The sequence below is a fragment of the Coenobita brevimanus genome, chromosome 59 (genome assembly GCF_032717465.1).
Source record: "Coenobita brevimanus isolate Jiangsu-jjx chromosome 59, ASM3271746v2, whole genome shotgun sequence".
Lineage (NCBI taxonomy): Eukaryota > Metazoa > Arthropoda > Malacostraca > Decapoda > Coenobitidae > Coenobita > Coenobita brevimanus.
In genome coordinates, this window is record NC_137012.1 from 21,238,943 (window position 1) to 21,250,652 (window position 11,710).

Below are 11,710 nucleotides of genomic sequence, written 5' to 3' on the forward strand. Positions count from 1 at the left end.
CAGCAATGAAAACACACCCAAGCAAAAACATAATACACAACAACAACAACAACAATAAAGAGTAATAAGTGAGTAAACCAAGAAGAGTCAAACCAAATCCGTCGATGGGAAGAGGTCCGGCCAGACATGCAAAAGAGGAGAGGAGAAAAAAGAGGAGTTAAAGAGGACCCATTAAGCCCTTCAAGCAGGTGACGTGGCGCTCTATTCCACTCTTGCCTCTTACGGACGATATATATATTTTTTTTTATTCGGCGATTTAACTCTTTTCTAGTACTGAAGCGGGTTGATTAAGGGACTGAAAGGGGGTTGATTAAGGGACTGAAGGGGTTGACTGAGGTTGATTTAGGGAGCGAAAGGGGTTGATTTAGGGAAAGAAAGGGGTTGACTGAGGTTGATTTTGGGAGTGAAAGGGGGTTGATTAAGGGACTGAAGGGGGTTGATAAAGGGACTCAAGGGGCTGATTTAGGGACTGAAGGGGGTTGATTAAGGGATTGAAGGGGCTGATTTAGGGACTGAAGGGGCTGATTTAGGGATTGAAGGGGTTGATTTAGGGACTGAAGGGGTTGATTAAGGAACTGAAGGGGGTTGATTTAGGGACTGAAGGGGTTGATTAAGGGAGTAAGCGGGTTGATTAAGGGAGTAAGCGGGTTGATTAAGGAATTGTAAGGGAGTTGATTAAGGGACTGAAGGGGGTTGATTAAGGGACTGAAGGGGTTGATTAAGGGACTGAAGGGAGTTGATTAAGGGACTGAAGGGAGTTGATTAAGGGACTGAAGGGGGTTGATTAAGGGACTGAAGGGGTTGATTAAGGGACTGAAGGGGTTGATTAAGGGACTGAAGGGGTTGATTAAGGGACTGAAGGGGTTGATTAAGGGACTGAAGGGGGTTGATTAAGGGACTGAAGGGGTTGATTAAGGGATTGAAGGGGGTTGATTAAGGGATTGAAGGGGTTGATTAAGGGACTGAAGGGGGTTGATTAAGGGACTGAAGGGGGTTGATTAAGGGACTGAAGGGGGTTGATTAAGGGACTGAAGGGGTTGATTAAGGGATTGAAGGGGTTGATTAAGGGATTGAAGGGGTTGATTAAGGGACTGAAGGGGTTGATTAAGGGATTGAAGGGGTTGATTAAGGGATTGAAGGGGTTGATTAAGGGACTGAAGGGGTTGATTAAGGGATTGAAGGGGTTGATTAAGGGATTGAAGGGGTTGATTAAGGGACTGAAGGGGGTTGGTTGATTTAGGGACTGGAGGGGTTGATTATGGGCAAATATTACTCCTTCCCAGTTCGCATGGTCTCCTCTAAACTTAATAAAATCGTCTGAGGGAAACAAGCATAAAAAAAAAGCCATCAGAGTGAATTGGTTAACCCTCTCAATCCGATGACGATTGTTTTCATCCAATTTTTCCTTCCATCAGACGATTTCATTCAGTTTCTAAGTTTCCTTTTGCTTTCCTTCTTGTTTTTCATCTATTTCAACTGGGAGGGGTTGATACGGCCTTCCTTAACCCCTTCAATACGAGAGGCCTTCAGCTGAATAAAATCGTCTGGAGGCGGCAAGAGCGGAATAAATCAGACGTCACCGGATTAAAGAGAAGCCTGAACACATGCGGTGAGGAACAACAACATAGCAGATGTACAGTCAACGTCAAAAGTATCGGTACACTTTATCTCTCTCGCTGTTTTTTTTTTTTTTTTTTAGATACGCGGCGAAGAGATAATCATGTTTTTTATGATGTTTTAGTTGCTATCATCATCATCATTATAATTATCAGATCTTTGAAATTTATGTTGTAATGTACTTCGTGTTTTCGTCATCATTATCATCATCATCGGCACTGTCTGTTCTACTTATTATATTACCACCATTCTTCATTTTATCATCATCATCATCATCATCCTGTTTGCATAGCCCACTAAGAAAATATATGGCATCCAACTGAAATTTTTTTAACCTTTCAGCCTGAGGACATCTTTTATCATTCGTACTGCCACCAGACGATTTTATTCAGCTTAGCACGCCCACTTGTAATGAAGCGATATTATATGAAGGTCACATCTAACCCCTCCACATGCTGAATAAAATCGTCTGGAGATTGCACGAATGAAACGAAGCTGACGTCCTCGTAGTGAAAGGATTTAATACACTCGTGATCCCTAACGCCTCCACCTCTAATCCCAAGCCTTCCTGGCGGGGCCTCGCAGTCCAGGAGTCATGCAGAACGAAGGCTGGTTACCCACTGTTTCGAGGTGGTATATTGAAGCTTAATTATGGTGCATTTACTCGAACCTGACAGACATCCCAACCCCCTTCCAGCTCAGTTGACGGCCATGTGGAGTAAGATAATGTGGAGATTTTGACTAATAACCAGGGAGACTGTGTTTTACAACTGTGCATTTACTCGAACCACACAAAGATCTCTACTTCCTCTCAGTTTAATTGACGGTCATGTACAATAAGATTATGTGGAAAATTTGATTAGTAACCAAGAAGACTAATTCCTACCTTATAATTAAAGTTTATCGAATAACTGACGGTCATGTGTAGCTGGATGTGGAAAACTTGACTCGTAACCAGGGAGACTAATTCCTAACTCATGAAGCTAGCTGAATTTCGGGTAGCCACAACTTAGTACTTTCATGTGAGAGGAGCCCAGTTCCCATATATTTAAAGAAAAATCTACCGTATAAACAAAAGAAACAATTCGAGACGATACCATCAGAAGCAGCATCCTCGTCGGGTTACGAAAGCTTCTAACACTTTTTCCTATGCGATTCATTCTGTCTATTACTTACTGTCCTCCTCTGTAATAAGCAAATCCTCCTAATATCGTCATACTGTGCATAAATAATGTACAAAAGGATACTACCCAGACTTATCCAAAAATAAATCACTAAGGAAGAAGTGTTAGGGCGCTTTCTTAACTGACCAGAATACGGGCCCAGGTTTCCATTCGGCGTGAAACCCTCGCTATGACTGATTCAGCGAGGAATTGGGATAGAGGTGAACGAAAACTTTTGCTCACGAGTGTACGAAAAATTACCACACACGACGAAACATATGGAAAAACATCACTTGGATTTATTTTTAAACGCGTGTATACCGATACTTTTTTGTTGACTGTACGACATAGATTAAAAAAAAAATAAAAAAAAAAGGACATGTATGAGAATATAACATGGATACAAAAAAAAAACATATAGCATTAGTACAAAAAAGGTAACATGTATAAGATTAAAAAATGGATTAAAAAAGAACATATAGCATTAGTACAAAAAAGGTAACATGTATAAGATTAAAAAATGGATTAAAAAAAAAACATATAACATTAGTTCAAAAAAGGGAACATGTATAAAAGATATGAATACAAAAGGGAACATATATAACATCAATACAAAATAGGTAACATGTATAAGAATATAACATGAATACAAAGAAAGACAGCATAACATGGAAAAAAGAGCATGTATTAGTGTAACATAGATACAAAATAAAATAATGCAAGGAAAAGTGAATATGTTACAAGACTAGTACTTTGTAGCACACGAGATCAACAGATTAAGGTGGACATTATGTAAAAAAAAAATCACGGACATTAAATGCCGACACATGGAGTAACAGTAAAGATCAGATACTGACCAAACTTGATATTATTACAAACTCTAACAAGTAAATAAAGTAAGATTATGTGTAACTGCAAAGCTAAATAAATCGATAAACAAAACAAAAATCAAATCAAGCAAAAGGAAATTGACGATACATAAAAAAATTACTAAATCAACAAAAAAGTAAGTTTAAAAGAAAATTACGTTACTAAAGTAAAAAGCACAAACGCAACATCAGTATAAAAAGCTGTCAAATCAAAGGAAATAAAAATACAGTATATATAAAGAAATACTAATTAAAAAAACAGCAATACGTATGAAAAAATAATTACCACACCACAGACATATAATAATTAATAAAAAGTAAACCAGAATATATTTATTTAGTCTAAAACAAGAAATAAAGAAAAAATCGAAAAAAGTGACCGGCATTCAATTAACTCCCTCACTACGATATCGATTATATATATATATATATATATATATATATATATATATATATATATATATATATATATATATATATATATATATATATATATATATACACACGTCTTATTACCGAGACAAAAAGAGAAAATTGCCTTGGTACTGGAAGTGCTAAATACAGCCTACAAAATCTGGTGGGTATAATAATGTTGATGTATTCTTTCTGTTTCTAGACGATTTGATCCATCTTCTGGGAGATAATTATGTAAACCCATTCAGTCCGATTATGCATTTCCATTTTCTTCTTTTTTTTTTATCACTGGCTTCTGACGGTAACAAGAGTACAATATCCAGAGACGTCCTCGTGCTGAAGGGGAGAGAGAGAGAGAGAGAGAGAGAGAGGAGACTTTTGACCCCTTCACTACAATGACTTTTTAAAACTCCCCTTCTATCCAGTGACCTTTAATTTAGCTATTTAGTTTACTTATGCCATCCCCTGAAATTCGAGTTCTGGGGGGGGGGAAATACAGCTTCCATTACAATCTTCATTAACTCTCTGAAGCTGAATTAAATCGTCTGGAGAGCAAGAATACTGATAAAGGAAATCGGATTGAAGGTTTTACTCAGGCTATAGCGCTTTAACTCTTACTTGGCCTTAAGTTTCCATCTCAACATCTTGATTGCCGGGTTATAACAACAGCTTAACAGTAAAACATGGTGCTAGTCACGAAGAAGTGTAATGAAGAGGATGCTGAGTCGTACTACTGTCTTTACCTGCCACAAAGCTTCGTGAACAGGCTGCAGAAGGACCAAAATCTGGGCCAAGTTGGAGCAAAAGGAGTATAGTACCGAACGATTTTTTTGGTCAACACAGGGAAGAATTACTAGCGATGGGATGATTAAGAGTATATTTGCCCTATCCCGTTTCAGAAGCTTCTCTTCAGCTGAATAAAATCGTCTGGTGATGTAGGGAATAAAAGACGTCATACGATGGAATGGGCCAGCCCGTTCAGTCCAAGGATGTGATCTCTGGTTTATTCTTGCGGACACCAGGTGGTTTTATTCAGCCAACAGTGAGGGCCGACCAGTGCTGGGGGTAAATGAAACCTGTACCTGACCCCTCCAGCTTGAAAAGTCTCTCCTAAGCTAAAGAAGCTTGTCTGAAACTGGTCTAGCCAGAGTAAACGCTGTATAACATGAGTAAAGATATTAAATGCAAGGAAAAAAAGAAAACAAATAAAACCTAGAAAAGCACTCAGTGGAGCGCATCACTCCGACAAGGGCAACGTAATTTCCAAACCACACTCCATAATGGGTTAGGTTTTCTCATCACTGATTAGGGTTTCGCAGAAAGTGCTTTCCGGATCCAAAACCTGTCATACGATCCGGATCGGTCCCAAAAGTTAATCGATTGTTCCCTGGTACATGGGCTATCTACCCACCAAATCAGGTCCAAATCTTTCTTTTAGTTGTTAAGTAATCCTGCTCATCGACAAACAAACACAAACAAGTTAACTGATTGTTCCCTGGGGCATGGGCTATCTACCAGCCAAGTTTGGCCCACATCTCTCTTTTAGTTTTTGAGCAATACTGCTAACAGACAGACAAACAGATAAACAGGGGTGAAAACATACTCTCCTCGTCGGAGAGAAAAATGTTACAGGACACACACTATAAAGTAAAATAAACAAGACAACAACATTTATCGAACTAGTTAAGGTAATAGATATTTGTTTCTTACTTACCTTACTCCTTACGATATAAACACAAAGCAATCCTTCACAACCAAGACGCATTTTTTCCCTTCCTGCCACTACTAGATGGTTTTTAATAGATTAGGAGATACTTTGAGACTGGAGAGGTCAAATATAGCCTTCATAAACCCCTTCACTGCATGGGGTCTCTCCTATGCTAAAGAAAATCGTCTGGAGGATGCAGCATAAAATCAAAAAGGTATCCTCGAGTGAAACAAGCTAACATACTTGTACCTCCCAGCTTAATAGTACCCCCTGGAAAAAGGCAGAGAAAACGGCTCCACAAAAAAGATAAATAAAGGAAAAGCACCGTGAAACAATAGGTAGGAGACAAATACCTGAAAATAAGATGATGAGGAGGAAAATGCCATGAAAATGTTATGATAAAAGAAGAACGTAAGCCAAGGGAAACTCCACCCGAAAACAGTGGAAAATCAACGTTATTCTAAAAAATTCCCTCCCATCACGTCAGGTGCTCTCAGTTGTATGACGAATTTAAAGGGCTTCCACACATTTAAATGGACTTGCACCTTGTTGCCATAACACATGTAGTTCTTATTTATTAATGTGCATAATTACTGTATTTGTTATCTGATCGGTCATTTCTTTAATCGTACGGTCAGACTTGTGGACTTGCGGCAGGATCTTCCGCCATATAAGCAGCCTACTGTGTCCTCTGATGTGTCTTAGTAATCGAAGGTGTCGTGCACTGTCTTCAGCCCGCATCACTGTTGTATTCCTTAATGTTTTTTTTTTTTTTCCCCACAAACTGTCATGGATAAAGGCGTTATAATATCTATTTTTTCTTCTCATTACTTTTAACCAATGTAACGGAATCCTTTACAGCTTACAGCCCACAAAGTGCTCTGCATGCTGAAAGAAATATCATGGTAATTGGTGTTTAAATAGCTACCGCAATGTAAGCTGAATATCTTAAAACCTTCGAGTTTTCATTTTTTTTTGTTTTCATTTCACATAAACAGAACTCTTATTTTTTGACAAATTCTGATCACAGGAAAACATATATCAGTTTTAGGGAATTTTGATATATGCAAAACCTAATGTATATATGATTTACATGTTTTGAATGGTGATAGATGCTAAAAATAACGCTTTTGCAATAGCAATCTATACTCTAAGCACCAAATCTGATAGGAATTGGGTCATTGGTACTCGTGATCATAGCTATTATATAATAAGTGGATAAATTTGTAGCTGGCACTGAATAAGGTATAAGAAAGTCCTGGAAGGATGTGGCTGAACCCCGTTTTTGCAAGCTTACATTTATACACTGTAAATAACTTGTAAACTTAACTAGACCCGTATAAAAATAAAAGGATGTCCACTAAAATAACGATAAAGTTAAACCAAGGAAAACACTTCGATGTGAAAAACTATCCTTCAAAAAACAGTAATAACTAAAACAATGAAATACTTTCATTAAAAATAATAATAATAATAAGATGAAAAACATGAACGTATCGATGAAAAGAAACAAAAAAATGGTGATCAAGACGAAACATGTAGATACTGGCGTCAAAATAAAAATAAAAGTGAAACCACTGGGTGTTTTTGTGGATATAAGAATTATTCTTGAGAGCAAAGTATCGGACGTATTGTGGTAGGAAGCGCGTCAGTAAAGGGCAGAAGCCAGCTACAAGAGGAGAGAAAGGGTTACCGGTGCTCCTGTACTGAAACAGCATCTTACGGAGGAACAGGACCCACAAAAACAAATAAGGAAAAAAGACACATAAGAGATGAAGAGAATTAAAAAATTCTCGTAGAATGCTGTAACTTTCTGACTTCTGTGGCTGCAAAAAGTTAATCTGTTCTGATAATATCTAACATCTTCTTTCAACTATTCATCTAAGACTTGATACTTCACCCCGCCTGAATTAGAAGCACACCCTCCCATTCTCTCAATGGATCCAGCCTGCACCACTAAAAAAGAAAAAAAAAAATAGGAAATGGAAGCAAAGAGCTCGGGAAGACTAATAAGCACAAACTAAAACAAAGGGTACTGTAATGCAGTGAAGCATAAAACATAAAACAGGCATGAATACTAGACATAGCTTACTACATCAAGCAAAAAGTAAACCACATATCCAAGCACAAAATCAAACCAACAGGCATTCTAAGGACACGAAGCATACAACCACAGCATTCCAAACCCCGAAACACTAAACATTCCAAAACCATGAACACTATAAATTCCATGGCCCTAAAAACAAATTCATAGCACAGCAAGGCCCGGAAACACTAAACATTCCGAGGTTCTTAAACACTAAACATCCAAGCCCCTCAAACACTAAACATTCCAGGGCCCTAAACCCTTAACATGCCAAGGCCCTGACACACATACACACACCACTCCATTCTTAACAGTCCTCCAGCAGCAGAACTAAAATCCTCGAAAAACGTACCCTCGCAGCGCATGCCCTGGTGGATGATGCCGTAGAGGAGTGAGCCGCAGTGGTCGCAGAAGGTGGGCGACCCGTATGTCTGCAGTCGGAACTTGTGCTTGGTGCGGGTGTCCTACGGGAAGGGGGCAAGGGAGAGAGGACACTAAGTTTACAAGCAACTCTAGTTATTACAGGGTTACAGGTACAGTCAACAAAAATAAACTATCGAGACTCTCACTGTAATTTATATTCGAAATGCAGGATGAAAAGCTTTGAAAGGCCATATCGTACAGTTGCGGACATAAATAATGATCCATTTCATAACACCAAATAATGAGACAGAACAATGACTTGAAAACCAGTGATGAGATCTTCCAAATATTATGCTTCACTTTCAGATTTGTTCTATTAAAATGTAGAACTATATTACCGCCCACATCTTTCAATAAATGTATATTATCTTCTTTCGCTCATTAAAATAATTTGACACAAACTTAATCATTTTTAGAATTAGCACATTTCGTAATATAAGAAGAAATATTACTCGGGTATAATTTCATTCAACCTAGGAGTCTCGATAAGTCTTTGTTGAATGTACATTCGTGAACCATAAGGCCGTACATTTGTTGCCATAGCAGACTTCTGAACACTTCTTTCTCAGCAACTTATTTTTATAATTACATTTTGCAGTTAACAGTTAATGATAACATCTTCTTGTTTATCTTCCTGTATGCCGACATAATAAAAATCAATGTCATACAGGAAAACAATGAAGGTGTAATACGGAAAATAAATTGCCGAGGAAAGTGTGCTGTGAAATCTCCCACGCCAAAGTGAATGTACAGCTCAGAGTATGCCCAACCAGTTTCCTGTTCCTGGCTGGAGGAAAGACGTAGCCAGGGTTTCACATCACATGAAAATCTGTTGGCCTGTGTTCAGTGGTAGTTTGTAGTTTTGGCAGACTGCACGAGGAAAAGTTAACGACCACAGTGTTACTTGTGCAATATAAATACAAGCTTTGAACTACAGGCAACGGGTCTTCGTCCACACCATGAAACCCAGGCGTCGACAGTCTTTCAATCAGGAGTAGGGAAAAAGGCTGGAAAGAAACCATGGATCACCAGTAAACATGGCATAGATATGGGACTATAATTACGATGGGAGGCTATAATAATTAGTTAGACTGCAAAATTACTTACGGGCTAATTGACTAGACTAGTTTTAATGATTACTTATACTGTAGGCTAAACTTACTGGGCTACTGATGATGATAACTTATGGAACTCCTAGTTAAAGGTACAATGATTACGTATAGGCTAAAGTTGGGAGTTATAATGATAAGCCAGTTTACTGTACTATGCTTACATCTACGAAACTTAGCCTAGTAAACAAGGATAGTTATGATGGGTAGCTAACATATCTATAGCATGTTTTTTTTTTCTATCCTAACTACGATCGCTTACCCTTTCTCCTCAGCTGATGGCAAAGTGGTAGATTACGATACAACATTAAACTAGTGACCAAGGAGATTCAGTCCTACCTTAGAATCACTGCTCACTGATTTTCTTCCGACCACACCTTAGTGTTCAAGTTGTGGGAGTGGCCCTGTTCCATCAGGTAAAAACAAACTGACTATGGTTATATGGTTTACTTAAAAATTACCAGCTGCAGTGACCATATAAAAAGGATGATATGACTATATTCTATTCACCTGATCTTGTACAGCATCGCCACACGCAGGAAAAAGGTCTCAGCGCACTCTATTTCACAAAAGGTTCTTAATATCTACAGAACGATGACGCCATTTAGACTTTTCCTACCACCTTCTGGCTTTATTCAGCTCGTGAGACTTGGAACTGGAAGGATCATTTAAAACCTTCAGTAACCACAAAATTACTAAAATGATCTCCAAAGCTGAACAAAATCACTGGCAGCAAAAAGATCAAGATTTACGACGTCCGTGGGTTACAGAGATTAAAAATACTGATACGGGTGGTAGTCGCAATGGCGGATCATTTATGAAAGACATTAGTAATATTAAGTGCCAGATTAATAATTTTTACGACAGTTAGTACGAGTATAATGTTGGATGTAAATTCGTGAGCCCTAGTTTCTGTTTTCTATTTCTAGTTTCTAGTTTCTATCCCTGGGTGGCAGGTTGTAGTCGGAAGCTTTGCCAAACTTCAGAGAAAAGGTTCATTACACTGCTACTCATCCAACAAAAAAAAAAAAGAAAAAAAATCTGCACTATCATCACCAGGACCTGTAATCTTGCCGGGTAAGGAAGCTCCCCAACACCTTTTCCTAAGCGATTTATTTGGTTTATTACACCTTACTGTCCTCTTCTGTGTTGCACAAATCCTTCCAATATCGCCATTCTATGCATAAATAACCCACAAAAAGATATTAACTAGATATAACCAAAAACTCAATCAATAAGGATGAGGTGCTACGGAGCTTCCATAACCAATGAGAAGACGAACCCAGATATTCCTCCGGTGTAAAACTCTGGCAAATACTTCCCTTCAGCCAGGAAAAGGAGTAGAAAATGAAGAAATGAACAGAAACTATGGCTAACGAGCAAAACTACCAGCCTTGTTACCCCCCCCCCTTTCTCTCTCTCTCCACGGGTTTTGTGATTAGTGAGGTGAATACGCAAAAACACCGACCCTACTGAGACTGTCCTGTGGCCAAATAAACCTCAAATTGTTGTTGTTCACCCGATTCACCACGAGGGAAGCGGGAGGTGTGACGATTTTTTGCTGCTAACAGTACGACATCGCATAATAAAAATAACAATACGATAGCTATGATAGGCACTTGCGATGGTGGGGTGAAAAGGTTACTGCTGCTGCTGTTGACAAAATATTATATACTAAAAATACCGGTATATAAAAGAAAATAGTTACCGTATGGACTTGCGATGTAGTTACGATGCCCTTTACCTTATATTTACCTAAGCTTAAGTTACGACGTATATTTACAAGGTGATGTTACGACGCATAGGATATTTACAAGGTGAAGATGCGACGCATATGTGTACAAGGTTAAAGCAATACTGAAGGTGAATATTAAAGGCTTCTATGATTATATGTCTTAATTTATATTATCACTGAATATTTTTCTTACTGGTAAAAGGCTGCTGCTCCTACTACTACTACCACTGCTACTACTACTACCACTACAACTAGCCTACTAGTATTCTGTTACTAATATTCCTACTATTACTACTTTCACAACCATGTTATTATCACTATCATAACTACAAGTAATACTTCCGCTACTATTACCTACTATCCCTACTACTGCTACTGCTTTCATACTATTTCTACTACTCTATCAGTATGACTATTACAATACAAATACTACTACAACCCTTTTAAATATTCTGCAGTTACTGCCCTATTAATATTACCCAACTACTACTACTACTACTACCACCACCACTACTACTACTACTACTACCACCACCACTACCACTACCACTACTACTACTAACAACCAGCATTTCAATTAATCACG

General features: G+C 38.3%; 1 protein-coding gene across 1 annotated transcript in view; it reads right to left on the reverse strand.

Moving 5' to 3' along the window:
- LOC145402863 (protein kinase C, brain isozyme-like) overlaps positions 1-11,710 on the reverse strand; it is an 805,215-nt gene that overhangs the window by 260,318 nt on the left and 533,187 nt on the right. Inside the window, exon 4 of the mRNA XM_080274771.1 lies at positions 8,210-8,321. Coding sequence (XP_080130897.1) covers positions 8,210-8,321 — 112 coding nt within the window. The remainder of the gene's footprint in view (positions 1-8,209; positions 8,322-11,710) is intronic.